The sequence below is a fragment of the Pleurodeles waltl genome, chromosome 12 (assembly GCF_031143425.1).
Source record: "Pleurodeles waltl isolate 20211129_DDA chromosome 12, aPleWal1.hap1.20221129, whole genome shotgun sequence".
NCBI classification, from domain to species: domain Eukaryota; kingdom Metazoa; phylum Chordata; class Amphibia; order Caudata; family Salamandridae; genus Pleurodeles; species Pleurodeles waltl.
In genome coordinates, this window is record NC_090451.1 from 47,480,645 (window position 1) to 47,504,928 (window position 24,284).

Genomic DNA, 24,284 nt, shown 5'->3' on the forward strand with positions numbered 1-24,284 from the left:
TATAAGTCACTCCACACTCATTCCACATGTGCTTTAGGTATGCTGACATGAAGTTGGTACCTCTGTCAGACACCACCTCCTTAGGGAAACCCACTCTGGTAAAGATACCAATGAGGGCCTTGGCTACTGCAGGGGCAGTAGTCGACCTAAGGGGAATAGCTTCAGGATACCTGGTAGCATGATCCACTACTACCAGGATATACATATTTCCTGAGGCTGTGGGAGGTTCTAGTGGACCAACTATGTCCACACCCACTCTTTCAAAGGGAACCCCCACCACTGGAAGTGGAATGAGGGGGGCCTTTGGATGCCCACCTGTCTTACCACTGGCTTGACAGGTGGGGCAGGAGAGGCAAAACTCCTTAACCATGTTGGACATATTGGGCCAGTAGAAGTGGTTGACTAACCTCTCCCACGTCTTGGTTTGTCCCAAATGTCCAGCAAGGGGAATGTCATGGGCCAATGTTAGGATGAACTCTCTGAACAGCTGAGGCACTACCACTCTCCTAGTGGCACCAGGTTTGGGGTCTCTGGCCTCAGTGTACAGGAGTCCATCTTCCCAATAGACCCTATGTGTTCCATTTTTCTTGCCTTTGGACTCTTCAGCAGCTTGCTGCCTAAGGCCTTCAAGAGAGGGACAGGTTTCTTGTCCCTTACACAGCTCCTCCCTTGAGGGTCCCCCTGGGCCTAAGAGCTCAACCTGGTAAGGTTCAAGCTCCAAAGGCTCAGTTCCCTCAGAGGGCAGAACTTCTTCCTGAGAAGAGAGGTTCCCTTTCTTTTGCTGTGTTGTAGTTGGTTTCCCAACTGACTTTCCTTTCCTCTTGGTAGGCTGGGCCATTCTTCCAGACTCCAGCTCTACTTGTTCACCCTGTGCCTTGCATTGTGCTCTTGTTTTCACACACACCAGTTCAGGGATACCCAGCATTGCTGCATGGGTTTTTAGTTCTACCTCAGCCCATGCTGAGGACTCCAGGTCATTTCCAAGCAGACAGTCCACTGGGATATTTGAGGAGACCACCACCTGTTTCAGGCCCTTGACCCCTCCCCATTCTAAAGTAACCATTGCCATGGGATGTACTTTTCTCTGATTGTCTGCGTTGGTGACTGTGTAAGTTTTTCCAGTCAGGTATTGGCCAGGGGAAACCAGTTTCTCTGTCACCATGGTGACACTGGCACCTGTATCCCTCAGGCCCTCTATTCTAGTCCCATTAATTAAGAGTTGCTGTCTGTATTTTTGCATGTTAGGCGGCCAGACAGCTAGTGTGGCTAAATCCACCCCACCCTCAGAAACTAGAGTAGCTTCAGTGTGGACCCTGATTTGCTCTGGGCACACTGTTGATCCCACTTGGAGACTGGCCATACCAGTGTTACCTGGATGGGAGTTTGGAGTGGAACCTTTCTTGGGACAGGCCTTGTCTCCAGTTTGGTGTCCATGCTGTTTACAGCTATGACACCAGGCCTTTTTGGGATCAAAGTTTTTACCCTTGTACCCATTGTTTTGTGAAGAGGCTCTGGGCCCACCCTCCTGTGCAGGTTTTTGGGGGCCTGTAGAAGACTCTTTACTATTTTTAGTTTTGGTTGTCTCATCACCCTTCCCCTGGGGAGTCTTTGTGACCCCTTTCTTTTGGTCACCCCCTGTTGAAGTCTTGGACACCCTTGTCTTGACCCAATGGTCCGCCTTCTTTCCCAATTCTTGGGGAGAAATTGGTCCTAGGTCTACCAGATGCTGATGCAGTTTATCATTGAAACAATTACTTAACAGGTGTTCTTTCACAAATAAATTGTACAGCCTATCATAATTACTTACACCACTGCCTTGAATCCAACCATCTAGTGTTTTCACTGAGTAGTCAACAAAGTCAACCCAGGTCTGGCTCGAGGATTTTTGAGCCCCCCTGAACCTAATCCTGTACTCCTCAGTGGAGAATCCAAAGCCCTCAATCAGGGTACCCTTCATGAGGTCATAAGATTCTGCATCTTGTCCAGAGAGTGTGAGGAGTCTATCCCTACACTTTCCTGTGAACATTTCCCAAAGGAGAGCACCCCAGTGAGATCTGTTCACTTTTCTGGTTACACAAGCCCTCTCAAAAGCTGTGAACCATTTGGTGATGTCATCACCATCTTCATATTTAGTTACAATCCCTTTAGGGATTTTCAACATGTCAGGAGAATCTCTGACCCTATTTATGTTGCTGCCACCATTGATGGGTCCTAGGCCCATCTCTTGTCTTTCCCTTTCTATGGCTAGGATCTGTCTTTCCAAAGCCAATCTTTTGGCCATCCTGGCTAACTGGATGTCCTCTTCACTGGGGCTATCCTCAGTGATTTCAGAGGTGTTGGTCTCTCCTGTGAGGGAACCAGCATCTCTGACTATTATTTTAGGAGTCAGGGTTTGAGGGACCCTGTTCTCCCTAGATAGGACTGGTAGGGGGGAATTTTCCTCCAAGTCACTATCCTCTTCCTCTGAGTTGCCACCCTCAGAGGGGTTGGCCTTTTCAAACTCTGCCAAAAGCTCCTGGAGCTGTATTTTGGTAGGTTTGGGGCCCATTGTTATTTTCTTTATTTTACAGAGTGACCTTAGCTCCCTCATCTTAAGATGGAGGTAAGGTGTGGTGTCGAGTTCCACCACAGTCACATCTGTGCTAGACATTTTGCTTCTAAAAGTTGGAATACTTTTTAAGAATCTACAACTGGTTCTAGACTCTAATTCAAACTTTTACTAACTTTTAAACTCTAAAAGAAATGCTAAACAGGATCTAACACAAGGCCCTAGCAGGTCTTTTAAGAATTTAGAAAACTTTTCAAATTGCAAAAATCAATTTCTAATGACAATTTTGGAATTTGTCGTGTGATCAGGTATTGGCTGAGTAGTCCAGCAAATGCAAAGTCTTGTACCCCACCGCTGATCCACCAATGTAGGAAGTTGGCTCTGTATGTGCTATTTCAAAGTAAGGAATAGCATGCACAGAGTCCAAGGGTTCCCCTTAGAGGTAAAATAGTGGTAAAAATAGATAATACTAATGCTCTATTGTGTGGTAGTGTGGTCGAGCAGTAGGCTTATCCAAGGAGTAGTGTTAAGCATTTGTTGTACATACACATAGACAATAAATGAGGTACACACACTCAGAGACAAATCCAGCCAATAGGTTTTTATATAGAAAAATATATTTTCTTAGTTTATTTTAAGAACCACAGGTTCAAATTCTACATGTAATATCTCATTCGAAAGGTATTGCAGGTAAGTACTTTAGGAACTTCAAATCATCAAAATTGCATGTATACTTTTCAAGTTATTCACAAATAGCTGTTTTAAAAGTGGACACAGTGCAATTTTCACAGTTCCTAGGGGAGGTAAGTATTTGTTAGGTTAACCAGGTAAGTAAGACACTTACAGGGCTTAGTTCTTGGTCCAAGGTAGCCCACCGTTGGGGGTTCAGAGCAACCCCAAAGTCACCACACCAGCAGCTCAGGGCCGGTCAGGTGCAGAGTTCAAAGTGGTGCCCAAAACACATAGGCTAGAATGGAGAGAAGGGGGTGCCCCGGTTCCGGTCTGCTTGCAGGTAAGTACCCGCGTCTTCGGAGGGCAGACCAGGGGGGTTTTGTAGGGCACCGGGGGGGACACAAGTCCACACAGAAATTTCACCCTCAGCAGCGCGGGGGCGGCCGGGTGCAGTGTAGAAACAAGCGTCGGGTTTGCAATGTTAGTCTATGAGAGATCTCGGGATCTCTTCAGCGCTGCAGGCAGGCAAGGGGGGGATTCCTCGGGGAAACCTCCACTTGGGCAAGGGAGAGGGACTCCTGGGGGTCACTTCTCCAGTGAAAGTCCGGTCCTTCAGGTCCTGGGGGCTGCGGGTGCAGGGTCTCTCCCAGGCGTCGGGACTTTAGGTTCAAAGAGTCGCGGTCAGGGGAAGCCTCGGGATTCCCTCTGCAGGCGGCGCTGTGGGGGCTCAGGGGGGACAGGTTTTGGTACTCACAGTATCAGAGTAGTCCTGGGGTCCCTCCGGAGGTGTTGGATCGCCACCAGCCGAGTCGGGGTCGCCGGGTGCAGTGTTGCAAGTCTCACGCTTCTTGCGGGGAGCTTGCAGGGTTCTTTAAAGCTGCTGGAAACAAAGTTGCAGCTTTTCTTGGAGCAGGTCTGCTGTCCTCGGGAGTTTCTTGTCTTTTCGAAGCAGGGGCAGTCCTCAGAGGATGTCGAGGTCGCTGGTCCCTTTGGAAGGCGTCGCTGGAGCAGGATCTTTGGAAGGCAGGAGACAGGCCGGTGAGTTTCTGGAGCCAAGGCAGTTGTCGTCTTCTGGTCTTCCTCTGCAGGGGTTTTCAGCTAGGCAGTCCTTCTTCTTGTAGTTGCAGGAATCTGATTTTCTAGGGTTCAGGGTAGCCCTTAAATACTAAATTTAAGGGCGTGTTTAGGTCTGGGGGGTTAGTAGCCAATGGCTACTAGCCCTGAGGGTGGGTACACCCTCTTTGTGCCTCCTCCCAAGGGGAGGGGGTCACAATCCTAACCCTATTGGGGGAATCCTCCATCTGCAAGATGGAGGATTTCTAAAAGTCAGAGTCACCTCAGCTCAGGACACCTTAGGGGCTGTCCTGACTGGCCAGTGACTCCTCCTTGTAGCTTTCTTTGTTCCCTCCAGCCTTGCCGCCAAAAGTGGGGGCCGTGGCCGGAGGGGGCGGGCAACTCCACTAAGCTGGAGTGCCCTGCTGGGCTGTGACAAAGGGGTGAGCCTTTGAGGCTCACCGCCAGGTGTCACAGCTCCTGCCTGGGGGAGGTGTTAGCATCTCCACCCAGTGCAGGCTTTGTTACTGGCCTCAGAGTGACAAAGGCACTCTCCCCATGGGGCCAGCAACATGTCTCTGGTGTGGCAGGCTGCTGGAACTAGTCAGCCTACACAGACAGTCGGTTAAGTTTCAGGGGGCACCTCTAAGGTGCCCTCTGTGGTGTATTTTACAATAAAATGTACACTGGCATCAGTGTGCATTTATTGTGCTGAGAAGTTTGATACCAAACTTCCCAGTTTTCAGTGTAGCCATTATGGTGCTGTGGAGTTCGTGTTTGACAGACTCCCAGACCATATACTCTTATGGCTACCCTGCACTTACAATGTCTAAGGTTTTGTTTAGACACTGTAGGGGTAGGGGTACCATGCTCATGCACTGGTACCCTCACCTATGGTATAGTGCACCCTGCCTTAGGGCTGTAAGGCCTGCTAGAGGGGTGTCTTACCTATACTGCATAGGCAGTGAGAGGCTGGCATGGCACCCTGAGGGGAGTGCCATGTCGACTTACTCGTTTTGTCCTCACTAGCACACACAAGCTGGCAAGCAGTGTGTCTGTGCTGAGTGAGAGGTCTCCAGGGTGGCATAAGACATGCTGCAGCCCTTAGAGACCTTCCTTGGCATCAGGGCCCTTGGTACTAGAAGTACCAGTTACAAGGGACTTATCTGGATGCCAGGGTCTGCCAATTGTGGATACAAAAGTACAGGTTAGGGAAAGAACACTGGTGCTGGGGCCTGGTTAGCAGGCCTCAGCACACTTTCAATTGTAAACATAGCATCAGCAAAGGCAAAAAGTCAGGGGGTAACCATGCCAAGGAGGCATTTCCTTACAGTCATTGAGTGTGTGCTTCCTTTATTGCCTGTGTGTGTACAACAAACGCTTTGCACTACCCTCTGATAAGTCTAACAGCTTGACCACACTACCTCAAAAGAGAGCATTAGTATTATCTACATTAGCCTCTGGGGGACCCCTGGACTCAGTGCACACTATACCTCTCAATACCTCATTTGGATGTAGTATATACAGAACCACCTTCCTGCACAGTCTTTAAGGGAAAGCTTAAGACCTGGCTTTTTGTTATTGCCTGTATCTGATATGACCCTTAGCGCTGGGACACTCTTGACTAGTCGTGCGCTTTATAAAGTTATTCACTGTTCACTGTTTTCTACACCAGTCACTTTTTCACCTGTAAAGATGACAGCAAGCCTTCCCACCAAAATTCTGTTTCTGAATTGGAAGGGGTTTTCTTACAACTGGGAACCTTTGAGACTGCCTATTGCCCAGCTGGGTTGGATGTGCTTTACATCTTGGCGTTTGAGGAGATGCCTTGAGTGAAGACGAACCTTATGAAAATTAGCCACTGAATTTTGTAACTGGTAACCCTCTTTAATTCTACGCTCCTCATCGTTGATACATAGACTCTGAGGTCATGCAGGTGCCTGATGCTTTTTTTGTCAGCCTTACAACAGGTGATGGACACCTTTCAAAGGCCGAAGCCTGCTGGACAACCTTTGTTCTCCCTGCATCTAGCCCAACTACTCTTCCACTACCAATGTTTCCTCCACCCCCTTCACCTCTGACTGACCATTCTCCAAAGATGGTCACTTTATCGCAGTTGCCGCCAACTCCTAAGGATGGGGGGATGAGGACTTTTCAGATTCAGTGTATTCTTATTTGGAGGAAAAGGGTAAATTACCAGATGGTGCAGGTAATGGGGAGTATGATGATTATATCATACCAAAGGAAGGCAACAAATCTTCCATCCAACTAGACTTTCTCCGACATGGCCAGTTTGCGTTGATGAAAAGAGCAACTCACAATGACCTCTGTAGATCAGCAGTGATCCTGTAAGACCTCAAGGAGCAGCACTGAAAAAGCTATTATGGCCATAGGTGTACTGGACATTGTTTGGTCAGAAGGCATTAAGTTGATGAAAACGCCAGCCACAGTTTCAGTGATGGTGCCCCGTGTAGAAAAGAAGTACAGAGCCCCCGACTCGGCCTCAAGCTGCCTTAAGGGCCATCCCAAACCAGATCTTATCATGTATGCGGCCCCAACACAAAGAACACCATCGTACAGGTACAGCAGGCACATAGATAATTGGAGCCACAGAGTTGGTTCCATGGCAGCAGCATTACTCAAAGCTGCAAATGCTTTGGCAGTTTAGGCCGTTCTGACTGCCAAATGAAGCATGACATCTTGCCACTAATAGAGAGTAAGTGGGAGACTGGTAAAGATACCATAAACAAGCATTTGCAATGCAATGGGTCTCCCGTTTGCTCGATTTAGAGCTATTAGCGTTTTAAACTCCTAACCAGACTTTTCTTGCCACATAAGCTGAAAAGTAAAACAGTTTAACATAAGTGAGCCGGCGGCCGCCATGAGCGCGAAGCAGACACAAAAGGAAACAGAAGTTTGCTCGCAGTCAAACGTATCGACAAAAGTGCAATTATCCATGTAACAGGCAAAAGTGCAATTATCCATTCAACTGGCAAAAGTGCAATTATCCATGTAACAAGGTCGATGTCAAGCAAAGGGCTCGATTACTGCCCAGCGAGATTACGCTGCCTACAAAATAAAAATAAAAAGTAGTCCAGAAACTATATGGAAAACCAAGAGCCTCGTATGTATTATGTAGTTGCCCGGTGCGCTCAAGGAGGGCTAAACACCGGAAAAGGCAATGACGTATGCATGTCTTTCACTAATGAAATCAAGCAAATTTTAAAAGGCAAGCCCACGAACCAACCACGCTGATGCAACAACATCAGCAGCAGTCATAGACACTGTAATGAATGGCTTTCACCAGCAGGCCAGAGCAGATCTATTTAGTAGACAGGGATGACTGAGCTCTGCAGCATTCTATTCCTCTCCGGGTATTACACTGAAGCATATAAAAAGGTGATAAGCTGGCATGGTGTGCAAAATAATGATGAACTGGGAAGTGGCCCATAGTGATTCCCATTGACCGAGATCAATTCAAGCATTCCACCCATCACCGTTTTCTATACTCCACTGCGATGCCATAAGTGGGCCGGGTGTGCCCAGACATGCATCCTGTGCATGCCGTGCCACTGGAACCAAGCTGTACATGACTTATGAAATCTGATAAGGGTGAAACTGGTCTTGGGTTGCTTGTGTTCTGGTTCAGCGGGGAACTGGCCTGGCAGCTCGGGCTAGACTGTTGCTATTGGAGCCAGGTTGGAGCTGATTTACTTCTGGGTTGGTCCAAACTGAGGTGGCATGGTGTGCAAAACAGCAATGGACTGGGCTGTGGCCTTGATTGATCACCAGTGGCTAAGATTTAAGCAAGACTGGCTGACGAGGGGTGATACCCAGAAATCGGTCATAGATGCTTGTCTCGAGTCCAGGGAGGACCTGGTCTGGCTGTTTGGGCTGAACTGTTCCCATGGGGAACAGGGTCAAGACTGATTACCATATGGCTGGGTCCAAACTGGGGTGGGGTGGTGGGCAAAAAAAATTATGGATTAAACCCAGACCTTGTGACTGGGGGTGAACATTTGCATTGTTCAACATTCCGTCTATCATCTGTTCTTTTTTCTAAGATTAATTCAAGCATTCCACCCATAATTATTTTGGCATAACTTCAGTATTATATGGAAAAGCAGTCTGGACACAGTCAGGGCCATGCACCCAAAAGAAACCAGAGACAAAGATATGGTATATCTGGGTGAAAGAGGAGCTCCCCGTAACCACTATTCTAGGTCAACCAGAAACTGACTTGACTCCTCACAGTTGACCCCCTCCAGCAATCGCATAGCTAGGGAGAAAATGTACCTTTTTTGCCCTGCATTGGAGCCCATAACATTGAACCAATGGGTGCGGCACATTGTACATTGAAAGTTCTCGTCCTCCTTGTAGGAAACTGTTTTCTTTTTGCCTGTTATGATGGAGCTTTGACTGAAGTGCACTGGGTTCCTGCTAACCAGATCTCATGTGCCAGTGTTCCTTCCCCAAAGACAAGACAAGACAACTGGTCACTTGATCTACAAGTGAACAAGGCCTTTAGAACCTCTAAGTCCCTAGTGAGTGGTGCCTCTGGCACCTAGGGCACAGGTACTAAAGTGGGTCCCTGAGAGCTGCAGCATAGCTTGTGCCACTCTAAGGTATCCATATATTATTAACTACAATAGTTCCAGGAGACTCGATAAATCAAAATAATTGAAAAAAGATATGAAATAATCAAGAAAGGTACCAACAACAAGATAATTAAAAAGCAAATATAATTGTACCAAAAACACTTATAACCCATTAGAAATGGCTCCAAACAAACACAACATATGAATACACAGAATCAACAGTGTTGAAAGATAAAAGCGATGGATCCAAAGTACAAACCGTGAGGACCACACAAGGTCCATGCAAACACATTACAAATGTTCATATTCAGTTGGCTTCTGAAAGCATTGATGGTGTTTTGACCACTTGTTGTTTATAGGGTCACCATCAGGACATATACCTATTGGACCACTGTTAGAAATGGGATTTCTGGTTGGCTAGAGTATGCACCTCATCCAGGCTGAACCCACCACTCTAGTCAGGGCAAGGGAGATACACACCCAAGATAACCCCTGCTTACCCCTTTGGTAGCTTAGCACGAGCAGTCCACAGGCAATGTGTAAAGCATTTGCACAACACACACACAGCACACGTGACAGAATGAATACTCCACAAAGAAAACTCCTCCACAGGTTATATAAAAATAAACTGGATTGCACAAAACACCATTAGACCAAAGATGACGTGTCTCAGTAATACCCTGCTGCAAGGAAATGCCTCCTTGGCATGGTTACCCCCTAACTTTTTGCCTTTGCTGATGCTAAGTTATGATTTAAAAGTGTGCTGGGACCCTGCTAACCAGGCCCCAGCACCAGTGTTCTTTCCCTAAACTGTACCTTTGTCCCCACAATTGGCACAACCCTGGCACTCCGGTAAGTCCGTTGTAACTGGTACCCCTGGTACCAAGGGCCCTGATGCCAGGGAAGGTCTCTAAGGGCTGCAGCATGTCTTATGCTACCCTGGAGATCCCTCACTCAGCACATGCACACTGCTTCACAGCTAGTGTGTACTGGTGGGGAGAAAATTACGAAGTCGACATGGCACTCCCGTCAGAGTGCCATGCCAACCTCACATTGCCTGTGGCATAGGTAAGTCACCCCTCTAGCAGGCCTTACAGCCCTAAGGCAGGGTGCACTATACCACAGGTGAGGGCAAATGTGCATGAGCACTATGCCCCTACAGTGTCTAAGCAAAACCTTAGACATTGTAAGTGCAGGGTAACCATAAGAGTATATGGTCTGGGCGTTTGTCAAACACGAACTCCACAGTTCCATAATGGCTACACTGAAAATTGGGAAGTTTGATACCAAACTTCTCAGCACAATAAATGCACACTGATGCCAGTGTGCAATTTATTGTAACATACACCCAGAGGGCATCTTAGAGATGCCCCCTAAATACCTACCCGACTTCTAGTGTGGGCTGACCAGTTTCTGCCAGCCTGCCACACACCAGACATGTTGCTGGCCACATGGGGAGAGTGCCTTTGTCACTCTGTGGCCTGGAACAAAGCCTGTACTGGGTGGAGGTGCTTCTCACCTACCCCTGCAGGAACTGTAACTCCTGGCGGTGAGCCTCAAAGGCTCACCCACTTTGTTACAGCGCCCCAGGGCATCCCATCTAGTGGAGATGCCCGCCCCTCCGGCCACTACCCCCACTTTTGGCGGCAAGGCTGGAGGCGATAATGAGAAAAACAAGGAGGAGTCACCCACCAGTCAGGACAGCCCTAGAGGTGTCCTGAGCTGAGGTGACCCCTGCCTTGAGAAATCCTCCATCTTGAGTTTGGAGGATTACCCCAATAGGATTAGGGATGTGCCCCCCTCTCCACAGGGAGGAGGCACAAAGAGGGTGTAGCCACCCTCAAGGACAGTAGCCATTGGCTACTGCCCTCCCAGACCTAAACACACCACTAAATTCAGTATTTAGGGGCTCCCCAGATCCCAGGAAATCTAATTCTTGCAACCTGAAGAAAGAAGAAGGGCTGCTGACCTACAAGCCTGCAGAGAAAGAGGAAGATGAAAACTGATTTGGCCCCAGCCCTACCGGCCTGTCTCCAACCTCGAAAACCTGCTCAAGCGACGCATCCGACAGGGACCAGCGACCTCAGAAGACTGCCATGACCTCCAGGACCAAGAAACTCCAGTGAGCAGCGGCTCTGCTCAACAATCAGCAACAAACTTGCAACTTTTCAACAACTTTAAAAACTTCACGTTTCCTGCCGGAAGCATGAGACTTCACACTCTGCACCCGATGCCCCCGGCTCGACCTGCAGAATACCAACACCTCAGGGAGGACTCCCCGGCGACTGCGAGCCCGTGAGTAACCAAAGACGACCCCCCTGGGCCCCCACAACGACGCCTGCAGAATCCAGAGGCTCCCCCTGACCACGACTGCCTGTAACAAGGGACCCAACGCCTGGAACCAACACTGCACCCGCAGCCCCCAGGACCTATAGGAACCAAACTCCAGTGCAAGAGCGACCCCCAGGCGACCCTCTGCCTAGCCCAGGTGGTGGCTGCCCCAAGGAGCCCCCCCTGTGCCTGCCTGCATCGTTGAAGTGGACAACGCCCCCCCCCCCCGGGTCTCTCTATTGTTTTCAATCTAAAACCCGATGCCTGTTTGCACACTGCAGCCGGCCGCTCCTGTGCCGCTGAGGGTGTGCTTTCTGTGCATTCTTGTGTCCCTCCCAGTACTCTACAAAACCCCTCTGGTCTGCCCCCAAGGACGCAAGTATTTACCTGCTGGCAAACTAGGACCGGAGCACCCCTGTTCCCCATAGGCGCCTATGTGTTTTGGGCACCTCTTTGACCTCTGCACCTGACCGGCCCTGAGCTGCTGGTGAGATAACTTTGGGTTTGCCTTGAACCCCCAATGGTGTGCTGCCTATGCCCCAAACTTGAGACTTGTAAGTGTTTTACTTACCTTCAAAACCAACCTTTACTTACCTCCCCCAGGAACTGTTGATTTCTGCACTTTGTCCACTTTGAAAATAGCTTATTGCCATTTTTACAAAGACTGTATGTGATATTGCTTTTATTCAAAGTTCCTAGAGTATCTAAGAGAAGTACCTTACATTTAAAGTATTACTTGTAAATCTTGAACCTGTGGTTCTTAAAATAAACTAAGAAAATATATTTTTCAATATAAAAACCTATTGGCCTGGAATTGTCTTTGAGTGTGTGTTACTCATTTATTGCCTGTGTGTGTACAACAAATGCTTAACACTACCCTCTGATAAGCCTACTGCTCAACCACACTACCACAAAATAGAGCATTAGAATGATCTCTTTTTGCCACTATCTTACCTCTAAGAGGAACCCTTTGACTCTGTGCACACTATTTCCTACTTTGAAATAGTATATACAGAGCCATCTTCCTACAACCGGCATCAGTGTGGGTTTATTCTTCTGAGACATTTGATACCAAACTTCCCATTATTCAGTGTAGCCATTGTGGAGCTGTGGAGTTAGTTTTTGACAAACTCCCAGACCATATACTTAATATGGCCACACTGTACTTACAATGTCTAAGAATAGACTTAGACACTGTAGGGGCATATTGCCCATGCAGCTATGCCCTCACCTGTGGTATAGTGCACCCTACCTTCGGGCTGTAAGGCCTGCTAGAGGGGTGACTTACCTATGCCACGGGCAGTATTTTGTAAGCATGGCATCCTGAGGGGGATGCCATGCCGACTTTGCCTTTTTCTCCCCACCAACACACATAATCTACAATGGCGTGTGCATGTGTTAGGTGAGGGGTCCCTTAGGGTGGCTCAACACATGCTGCAGCCCTTAGAGACTTTCCCTGGTCACAAGGCCCTCGGTACCACTGGTACCTTTTACAAAGGACTTATCTGTGTGCCAGGGGTGTGCCAATTGTGGAAACAATGGTACATTTTAGGTGAAAAAACACTGGTGCTGGACCCTGGTTAGCAGGGTCCCAGCACACTTCTCTGGCACGTCAGCATCAGTATCAGGCCAAAAGTGGGGGGTAACTGCAACAGGGAGCCATTTTCCTACACGGTGTGTTTACTAGGCACTGCGTGCAGGCACCCCAGACAAGGCAAAGCGCCCACACTTCTTGAGTAGCAGCACGAAGCGCAAGAACAGAGCAGCCCACCCTTTCCCTGGGCCAGACTTCACACCGGGATCACAGCAGGTGGGGAAACACTAAATTGCTCACTACACGCTAGGTGGAGAGCTAGGGGTGAAAAAAAGCTGGTGCACTCCCCCATGCTGATTTAAGGACAGATCAAGGGGCAGGACACAGAGCTCCCCATACGCTAGGCTTCAGGGGGTGGGAGTGAGGAATAAAGCGCTCACCCAGCTAACAATACACAGCCAGGGATTGTAGAGCAGCAGTCCCTGGAGAACAGTGAGGGCCCAAGGGGTGCAGTAGACAGACAGATCAGCACAACTAAGCAGACAACACTGATGGTGGTTCCTCCGGGTAACACCCAGTGTCGTTGGCAGTCAGGGAACAGACGGCAGCAGAGCAACTTATAGAAAAGCAATCCAGATGAGTCAGTTGGGCCACCCAGCAGACACCAGGCAGCAGGGCAATAAAGAAGAATAGTCCAGATGAGTCCTTTGCGCAGTCTCGCAGTCCCTCAGGCAGAGGTTCGGTCCCAGTTCCAAAGCGCTCAAAATCAGGCAGCAATCCCTTTGTACTTATACTTAAAAATGCCTTTGTTTAGGGGGTAACTTCAAAGGAGTCCTTTCAAGTCAAGCTCAACACCCTTTCAACCCAGCCCTGTCTCGAGATATCAGTAGGGGGGTGTAAGGAAATGCCTCCTTGGCATGGTTGCCCCCTGACTTTTTGCCTTTGCTGATGCTATGTTTACAATTGAAAGTGTGCTGAGGCCTGCTAACCAGGCCTCAGCACCAGTGTTCTTTCCCTAACCTGTACTTTTGTATCCACAATTGGCAGACCCTGGCATCCAGATAAGTCCCTTGTAACTGGTACTTCTAGTACCAAGGGCCCTGATGCCAAGGAAGGTCTCTAAGGGCTGCAGCATGTCTTATGCCACCCTGGAGACCTCTCACTCAGCACAGACACACTGCTTGCCAGCTTGTGTGTGCTAGTGAGGACAAAACGAGTAAGTCGACATGGCACTCCCCTCAGGGTGCCATGCCAGCCTCTCACTGCCTATGCAGTATAGGTAAGACACCCCTCTAGCAGGCCTTACAGCCCTAAGGCAGGGTGCACTATACCATAGGTGAGGGTACCAGTGCATGAGCATGGTACCCCTACAGTGTCTAAACAAAACCTTAGACATTGTAAGTGCAGGGTAGCCATAAGAGTATATGGTCTGGGAGTTTGTCAAACACGAACTCCACAGCACCATAATGGCTACACTGAAAACTGGGGAGTTTGGTATCAAACTTCTCAGCACAATAAATGCACACTGATGCCAGTGTACATTTTATTGTAAAATACACCACAGAGGGCACCTTAGAGGTGCCCCCTGAAACTTAACCGACTATCTGTGTAGGCTGACTAGTTTTAGCAGCCTGCCACAAACCGAGACATGTTGCTGGCCCCATGGGGAGAGTGCCTTTGTCACTCTGAGGCCAGTAACAAAGCCTGCACTGGGTGGAGATGCTAACACCTCTCCCAGGCAGGAATTGTCACACCTGGCGGTGAGCCTCAAAGGCTCACCTCCTTTCTGCCAACCCAGCAGGACACTCCAGCTAGTGGAGTTGCCCGCCCCCTCCGGCCAGGCCCCACTTTTGGCGGCAAGGCCGGAGAAGATAATGAGAAAAACAAGGAGGAGTCACTGGCCAGTCAGGACAGCCCCTAAGGTGTCCCGAGCTGAGGTGACTCTAACTTTTAGAAATCCTCCATCTTGCAGATGGAGGATTCCCCCAATAGGGTTAGGATTGTGACCCCCTCCCCTTGGGGGGAGGCACAAAGAGGGTGTACCCACCCTCAGGGCTAGTAGCCATTGGCTACTAACCCCCCAGACCTAAACACGCCCTTAAATTTAGTATTTAAGGGCTACCCTGAACCCTAGAAAATTAGATTCCTGCAACTACAAGAAGAAGGACTGCCCAGCTGAAAACCCCTGCAGCGGAAGACCAGAAGACGACAACTGCCTTGGCTCCAGAAACTCACCGGCCTGTCTCCTGCCTTCCAAAGATCCTGCTCCAGCGACGCCTTCCAAAGGGACCAGCGACCTCGACATCCTCTGAGGACTGCCCCTGCTTCGAAAAGACAAGAAACTCCAGAGGACAGCGGACCTGCTCCAAGAAAAGCTGCAACTTTGTTTCCAGCAGCTTTAAAGAACCCTGCAAGCTCCCCGCAAGAAGCGTGAGACTTGCAACACTGCACCCGGCGACCCCGACTCGGCTGGTGACGATCCAACACCTCAGGAGGGACCCCAGGACTACTCTAAGACTGTGAGTACAAAAACCTGTCCCCCCTGAGCCCCCACAGCGCCGCCTGCAGAGGGAATCCCGAGGCTTCCCCTGACCGCGACTCTTTGAATCCTAAGTCCCGACACCTGGGAGAGACCCTGCACCCGCAGCCCCCAGGACCTGAAGGACCGGACTTTCACTGGAGGAGTGACCCCCAGGAGTCCCTCTCCCTTGACCAAGTGGAGGTTTCCCCGAGGAACCCCCCCCTTGCCTGCCTGCAGCGCTGAAGAGATCCCTAGATCTCCCATTGACTTCCATTACAAACCCGACGCTTGTTTCTACACTGCACCCGGCCGCCCCCGCGCTGCTGAGGGTGAAATTTCTGTGTGGACTTGTGTCCCCCCCGGTGCCCTACAAAACCCCCCTGGTCTGCCCTCCGAAGACGCGGGTACTTACCTGCAAGCAGACCGGAACCGGGGCACCCCCTTCTCTCCATTCTAGCCTATGTGTTTTGGGCACCACTTTGAACTCTGCACCTGACCGGCCCTGAGCTGCTGGTGTGGTGACTTTGGGGTTGCTCTGAACCCCCAACGGTGGGCTACCTTGGACCAAGAACTAAGCCCTGTAAGTGTCTTACTTACCTGGTTCACCTAACAAATACTTACCTCCCCTAGGAACTGTGAAAATTGCACTAAGTGTCCACTTTTAAAACAGCTATTTGTGAATAACTTGAAAAGTATACATGCAATTTTGATGATTTTGAAGTTCCTAAAGTACTTACCTGCAATACCTTTCGAATGAGATATTACAGGGCTGGGAAGAGGGAGGGTCGTTCACATCTTACATGTGAATAGGCTATATCGTGTTATCAAACAATGGACTGATTACCCCCTGTAGGAAGTTGGCTCTGTATGTGCTATTTCAAAGTAAGGAATAGCATGCACAGAGTCCAAGGGTTCCCCTTAGAGGTAAGATCGTGGCAAAAAGAGATAATACTAATGCTCTATTTTGTGGTAGTGTGGTCGAGCAGTAGGCTTATCAAAGGAGTAGTGTTAAGCATTTGTTGTACATACACCCAGGCAATAAATGAGGAACACACACTCAGAGACAAATCCAGCCAATAGGTTTTGTTATAGAAAAATATATTTTCTTAGTTTATTTTAAGAAGCACAGGTTCAAATTCTACATGTAATATCTCATTAGAAAGGTATTGCAGGTAAGTACTTTAGGAACTTTGAATAATTACAGTAGCATATATACTTTTCACATAAAACACAAATAGCTGTTTTAAAAGTGGACACTGTGCAATTTTCACAGTTCCTGGGGGAGGTAAAGTATTGTTAGTTTTAGCAGGTAAGTAAATTACCTACAGGGTTCAGTTTTGGGTCCAAGGTAGCCCACCGTTGGAGGTTCAGAGCAACCCCAAAGTTACCACACCAGCAGCTCAGGGCCGGTCAGGTGCAGAGGTCAAAGAGGTGCCCAAAACACATAGGCTTCAATGGAGAGCAGGGGGTGCCCCGGTTCCAGTCTGTCAGCAGGTAAGTACCCGCGTCTTCGGAGGGCAGACCAGGGGGGTTTTGTAGGGCACCGGGGGGGACACAAGTCCACACAAAAAGTACACCCTCAGCAGCGCGGGGGCGGCCGGGTGCAGTTTGCAAACAAGCGTCGGGTTCTCTGTAGGTTTCAATGGGAGACCAAGGGGTCTCTTCAGCGGTGCAGGCAGGCAAGGAGGGGGCTCCTCAGGGTAGCCACCACCTAGGCAAGGGAGAGGGCCTCCTGGGGGTCACTCCTGCACAGAAGTTCCGATCCTTCAGGTGCTGGGGGCTGCGGGTGCAGGGTCTTTTCCAGCCGTCAGGAAATGGAGTTCAGGCAGTCGCGGTCAGGGGGAGCCTCGGGATTCCCTCTGCAGGCGTCGCTGTGGAGGCTCAGGGGGGACAACTTTGGTTACTCACGGTCTCGGAGTCGCCGGAGGGTCCTCCCTGAGGTGTTGTTTCTCCACCAGTCGAGTCGGGGTCGCCGGGTGCAGTGTTGCAAGTCTCACGCTTCTTGCGGGGATTTGCAGGGGTCTTTAAATCTGCTCCTTTGAAACAAAGTTGCAGTTCTTTTGGAGCAGTGCCGCTGTCCTCAGGAGTTTCTTGTCTTTCTTGAAGCAGGGCAGTCCTCTGAGGATTCAGAGGTCGCTGGTCCTTGGGAAAGCGTCGCTGGAGCAGGTTTCTTTTGGAAGGCAGGAGACAGGCCAGTAGGTCTGGGGCCAAAGCAGTTGGTGTCTTCTTTTCTTCCTCTGCAGGGGTCTTTCAGCTCAGCAGTCCTCTTCTTCTTGTAAGTTGCAGGAATCTAAATTCTTAGGTTCAGGGGAGCCCTTAAATACTAAATTTAAGGGCGTGTTTAGGTCTGGGGGGTTAGTAGCCAATGGCTACTAGCACTGAGGGTGGGTACACCCTCTTTGTGCTTCCTCCCAAGGGGAGGGGGTCACATCCCTAATCCTATTGGGGGAATCCTCCATCTGCAAGATGGAGGATTTCTAAACGTTAGTCACTTCAGCTCAGGACACCTTAGGGGCTGTCCTTACTGGCCAGTGACTCCTCCTTGTTATTCTCATTATTTTCTCCGGCCTTGCCGCCAAAAGTAGGGGCCGTGGCCGGAGGGGGCAGGCAACTCCACTAGCTGGAGTGTCCTGCGGTGCTGGAACAAAGGGGTGAGCCTTTGAGGCTCACCGCCAGGTGTTACAGCTCCTGCCTGGGGGAGGTGTTAGCATCTCCACCCAGTGCAGGCTTTGTTACTGGCCTCAGAGTGACAAAGGCACTCTCCCTATGGGGGCAGCAACATGTCTCTAGTGTGGCAGGCTGCTGGAACCAGTCAGCCTACACAGATAGTTGGATACAGTTTCAGGGGGCACCTCTAAGGTGCCCTCTGGGGTGTGTTTCACAATAAAATGTACACTGGCATCAGTGTGCATTTATTGTGCTGAGAAGTTTGATACCAAACTTCCCAGTTTTATGTAGCCATTATGGTGCTGTGGAGTTCGTGTTTGACAGACTCCCAGACCATATACTCTTATGGCTACCCTGCACTTACAATGTCTAAGGTTTGGCTTAGACACTGTAGGGGCACAGTGCTCATGCACTGGTGACCTCACCTATGGTATAGTGCACCCTGCCTTAGGGCTGTAAGGCCTGCTAGAGGGGTGACTTATCTATACTTGCATAGGCAGTGAGAGGCTGGCATGGCACCCTGAGGGGAGTGCCATGTCGACTTACTCATTTTGTTCTCACCAGCACACACAAGCTGGCAAGCAGTGTGTCTGTGCTGAGTGAGGGGTCTCCAGGGTGGCATAAGACATGCTGCAGCCCTTAGAGACCTTCCCTGGCATCAGGGCCCTTGGTACCAGAAGTACCAGTTACAAGGGGCTTACCTGGATGCCAGGGTGTGCCAATTGTGGATACAAAAGTACAGGTTAGGGAAAGAACACTGGTGCTGGGGCCTGGTTAGCAGGCCTCAGCACACTTTCAATTCAAAACATAGCATCAGCAAAGGCAAAAAGTCAGGGGGTAACCATGCCAAGGAGGCATTTCCTTACAAGCTGCTTTCCTGCATCTGCAGGCAACTAAGGAAAGAACTGGAGGACTGGGACTGCCAAAAATCGGACACCCGACAGCACCACTAGACCTGAGACGCCTAGCCCCAGCTGATGCGGGTCAACGGTGCCAGTGTGGTTTTCAGACCCTCCAGAGACAAAGCCCACCTTTAGGCCCACTTTGAGTTTGCCCCCTGTGGACTTCCCGACAACATCTGCAGCCTGTTTCTAGAGACCTCCCTCATATTGTGACAAAGTCCGGTGACGGAGATCCTACAGTCCTCTGCACCCAGATGCCTTGGACGGAAGAGAAGAGGACCTCAGGTGTCACTACGTCCCTGAGACTCGAGAGCCCTGAGGCCACTTGTTGGTTAGGTCGGACTGGATCCACAGTCCACTCCTGCAGCCTATTTCTGTGTGAGCCCCCCTCTACCGCGACCGCCCCCGGTGACGAAAACCCGATGGTCCAGACCACTTATGCACCTGGACGCCCTGGACCGAGGATAACAAGACCACTGGTGTCCCTATGTCCCTGAGAATTGCAAGGCTTGAACTCTCTTTGTGATTCACCTGGATTGGACTCTCAGTCTACCCCTGCAGCATCTTTGTGACTGGATCGATACCCGTAGACTTACATGGGGCACCCGACTCTGAACTGCACCCGGCTGCCCCAGTGATGCCTGAGGTGACCTGTTCGTGTGGCCTAGGACCTTGATCTGTTAGTCTTGTAAGTTGCTGTGTAGACACTGCCATACATATTTTCTCTCCTGTAGGAAGTTGGCTCTGTATATATTATCTCAAAGTAAGAGATAGTGTGCACAGAGTCCAAGGGTTCCCCTTAGAGGTAAGATAGTGGCAAAATTAGATAATTCCAATGCTCTATTTTGTGGTAGTGTGGTTGGGCAGTAGGCTTATCAGAGGGTAGTGTTAAGCATTTGTTGTACACACACAGGGAATAAATGAGGAACACACACTCAAAGACTTAATTGCATGCCAATAGGTTTTTATATTGAAAAATATATTTTCTTAGTTTATTTTAAGAACCACAGGTACAAGATTTACATTAAATACTTTAAATGTAAGGTACCTCACTTAGATACTTTAGGAACTTTGAATAAAAGCAATATCATATACAGTCTTTGTAAAAATGGCAATAAGCTATAATCAAAGTGGACACAGTGCTAAAATCAACAGTTCCTGGAGGAGGTAAGTAAAGATTAGATTAGGAGGTAAGTAAAACACTTACAAGTCTCAGTTCTGGGGCATAGGCAGCCCACCGTTAGGGGTTCAAGGCAACCCCAAAGTTAAGACACCAGCAGCTCAGGGCCGGTCAAGTGCAGAGGTCAAAGGTGGTGCCCAAAACGCATAGGTGCCTATGGGGAACAGGGGTTCTCCTGTTCCAGTCTGCCAGCAGGTAAGTACCTGTGTCTTCGGGGGGCAGACCAGGGGGGTTTTGTAGAGCACTGGGTGGGACACAAGTAGGCAAACAAAACACACCCTCAGCGGCACAGGGGCGGCCGGGTGCAGTGTGCAAAGCAGGCGTCGGGTTTCAGGTAAGAAACAATGGAGGGACCCGGGGCTCACTCTAGCGGTTCAGGCAGGCACGGGGGCTTCTCGGGACAGCCACCACCTGGGCTTGGCAGAGGGTCGCCTGGGGGTCACTCCTGCGTCGAAGTTCGGTTCCTTCAGGTCCTGGGGGCTGCGGGTGCAGTGTTGGTTCCAGGCATCGGGTCCCTTGTTACAGGCAGTCGTGGTCAGGGGGAGCCTCTAGATTCTCTCTGCAGGCGTCTGTTCACTAGAGTTTCTTGGTCCTTTAGTCCAGGGCAGACCTCTGAGGCTTCAGAGGTCGCTGGTCCCTGTCGGATGTGTCGCTGGAGCAGGTTTTCGAAGTTGGAGACAGGCCGGTAGGGCCGGGGCCAAAGCAGTTGTCTTCTTCCTCCTTATCTGCATGCTTGTAGGTCAGCAGTTCTTCTTGTTTCTTCAGGTTGCAGGAATCTGATTTCCTGGGATCTGGGGTGCCCCTAAATACTGAATTTAGTGGTGTGTTTAGGTCTGGGAGGGCAGTACTCAATGGCTACTGTCCTTGAGGGTTGCTACACCCCCTTTGTGCCTCCTCCTTGTGGGGAGGGGGGCACATCCCTAATCCTATTGGGAGAATCCTCCAAACTCAAGATGGAGGATTTCTTAAGGCAGGGGTCACCTCAGCTCAGGACACCTTAGGGACTGTCCTGACTGGTGGGTGACTCCTCCTTGTTTTTCTCATTATCTCCTTCAGCCTTGCAGCCAAAAGTGGGGGCAGTGGCCAGAGGGGCGGACATCTCCACTAGCTGGGATGCCCTGGGGCACTGTACCAAAAGGGGTGAGCCTTTGAGGCTCACCGCCAGGTGTTACAGTTCCTGCAGGGGGAGGTGAGAAGCACCTCAACCCAGTACAGGTTTTGTTCCTGGCCACAGAGTGACAAAGGCACTCTCCCCATGTGGCCAGCAATATGTCTGGTGTGTGGCAGGCTGGCAGAAACTGGTCAGCCTACACCAGAAGTCGGGTAGGTATTCAGGGGGCATTTCTAAGATGCTCTCTGGGTGTATGTTAAAATAAATTGCACACTGTCATCAGTGTGCATTTATTGTGCTGAGAAGTTTGATACCAAACTTCCCAGTTTTCAGTGTAACCGTTATGGAACTGTGGAGTTCGTGTTTGACAAACGCCCAGACCATATACTCTTAAGGCTACCCTGCACTTACAATGTCTAAGGTTTTGCTTAGACACTGTAGGGAGATATTGCTCATGCACATATGCCCTCACCTCCACAGGCAGTGTGGGGTTGGCATGGCACTCTGAGGGGAGTGCTATGTCGATTTAGTCCTTTCCTCCCCACCAGCACACACACAAGCTGAGAGGCAGTGTGCATGTGCTGAGTGAGGGGTCCCCAGGGTGGCATAAGACATGCTGCAGCCCTTGAAGACCTTCCCTGGCATCAGGGCCCTTGGTACCAGGGGTACCAGTTACAAGGGACTTAACTGAGTGCCAGGGTGTGCCAGTTGTGGAGAAAAAGGTACAGTTTAGGGAAATAACACTGGTGCTGGGGCCTGGTTAGCAGGGTCCCGGCACACTTTCAAATCATAACTTTGCATCAGCAAAGGCAAAAAAATCAGCAAAGGCAAAAAGTTAGGGGTTAACTATGCCAAGGAGACATTTCCTTACAGGAGGCTTAAGTTGGAGACCCCATCAGGGCTCTGAATGTGGAGAAAAAGTTTCTAGTTTGAATCCTTCATCAGGGTTAATCAACAATTCCTTCTGCATTCAAAATATTTCATATTAGAGTCTCTGATGTGCTATAATCTCAATTCACACTGCAGAACATTTGGGGATCCCCATATGGTGATTGGCGACCGGAAAAATTGACACTGCCTAACCATTATATTTACATATGTTCCCCACTGTAAGGTATACAAGGATTTAGGAACATCCTTGCCAAGTAATCTAAAACTATTGAGCCAACGTACAACCTTACCAAATTTTTTGGGTTACAGTCGGTGTTTAGAGGTGGTTTTACTCCAACCAAGATAACTAGGCAAATGTTGTTCTTCCAAGAATGAAATACAGTATGGGTTGAAATCTCTAACGAACCCCCTCTATAGCAATTCTATTTCTTCTTCTACAAATTCTTTCTATTTTTAGGTCAACAAATGTAGAGCAGACCCTTTGAGTCTGGTGGACCTCGTCAGGGTTAAATCTAGATGAGTGGTCCGTTTCCTTGTACTCTTACCTGTCCTAAATTTTGCTTGGAAAGAGTTAATTATAGGTTACTCATCAAGCCACTGGTATAGATAATATGCAGGATCCTATCAAACATCCGGGGGCCTTTTTATTCGACTGAAGAATCTCACTCCCTAGTTAGGTATTGCGAGGTTGTCCCCCCTGTAGAATGAGGTTTGCTACTTTAAACATGGAAGAGACACAGGCATCGTATTCTGTCTTAAAGAAATCCTTAAATTCTGGAGCTTTTTCGGTTAATTTTTGTTCCAAGCATTCAGAGTCACTTCGAGTGAGAACTACGATGGCACGCCCTGCATGTTTGTCAAACCTTGAAGCTTTAGCAACAGCAACTAAGAGAGACTTGTTGGCACATTTCAGAATGAGGTCTCCGCCATTGTTATCAATAACATGAGTTAATTAAGAAAATGGGGGGTGAATTCCCATGTGAAGGACACAGTAAGGAGGATTTATGATTATTGTGGTGAGCATGAATGAAATCATGCAACAAGTATGTAGCAGAGCTGTGTTCATGCATGTACGATGCCAGGGGTGAATGCTCTTTACATGCAATCCTGTGAGCATCTTGTGACCTCATATAGAATCAGTGTTCATAAATATCCGATTTTATAACATTTCTTCATTGTGTCTATTCAGACATAGGGGTCCTTTTTCCAGACTGCTAGGAAAGAAACCTGAAAAGAAATCCTCGAAAGACAATATTCAGACTCCGGAAGCCAGGGATGAAGTCGGATTTTCTCTTGCTGTTTCGGATACCGCAAGGATCAAGAAGAATGAAGGTAAGTCCCGTGCAGGCTAAATGTTGTGGTTTGTTCCTGTTGGTGCTTCGGTCTGGTACGATTGAGGGTCCTTGTGCAGGCCAGATGTTCGTTGTGCTCTTGTCTGGTGCTCTAGTCTGTTACAAAAAAGTGATCCTAAAGATGTTGGGTGTTTGTGCTGTATCTGTCCGTGTTTCAGCCTTTAAAGAAGGTGTGTCTTGTCTAGGTGTGTGATTGTGGCACATCAGAAGTTGCTTCTTCTGTAACGAAGTTGGTTTCTCTGTAGGCTTTTTCATGCCGCAGGTCTGTGCTTTGGTCTGTTATCAAGGTGTTTCCTGTGCAGACCGGGTGTTTGCGCTTCATGTGTCCGTGTTTGCATCTTAAATTCAGATGGGTTATACCCTGGCATTGCTTATTTGCATCTTAAATTCAGATAGGTTATGCCCTGGTAGGGCTTAGGGCTGTTGCAAACATGATTCTTTTTATTTGTAGTGTTCTCTGTTAGAAGATTCTTCAGGCTGTTATGGAGATGGGTTGTAGAGAAGCCGGGTGTTCATGCCACACCTGTTAGGGCGTTAGTCTGCCTATTAGCTTCCGCTGCCACTGTGCATGTGCTTCCATCAGAAGGGGGATAGCTTTTCTTTTCTTGTTGCAGTTTGTATGTCCACAGTAAGGGATATTATAAAGTGGGTCGGCTCCACGCATGATCACTAGGTTAGACTCCTTTTATGCAGCTGAGATAGTTGTATTAGGGTTCATTACTATCTGCGGCGCTTCATTATTTGATAGCGAGACTTGCAGCACACAGACACCTTTTGAAGGCCTTTGGGTGAACTGAATTTTGGGGTTTGCCCAGCAGAATTACTTTGGATTGTGCTTGAAAGCTTTTATGAGAAGTTACTTTGCCTTGGTAGAATGGTATGATTAAGATGGTTACTCCAGTATTGGAACTTTCATAGATTCAC

At 49.1% G+C, this 24,284-nt stretch overlaps 1 protein-coding gene across 8 annotated transcripts in view; it reads left to right on the plus strand.

Moving 5' to 3' along the window:
• MYO9B (myosin IXB) overlaps positions 1 to 24,284 on the plus strand; it is a 337,738-nt gene that overhangs the window by 245,538 nt on the left and 67,916 nt on the right. For all 8 annotated transcript variants that reach the window (XM_069215688.1, XM_069215684.1, XM_069215681.1 and 5 more), the window contains one exon: positions 23,198 to 23,340. In XM_069215688.1, coding sequence (XP_069071789.1) covers positions 23,198 to 23,340 — 143 coding nt within the window. The remainder of the gene's footprint in view (positions 1 to 23,197; positions 23,341 to 24,284) is intronic.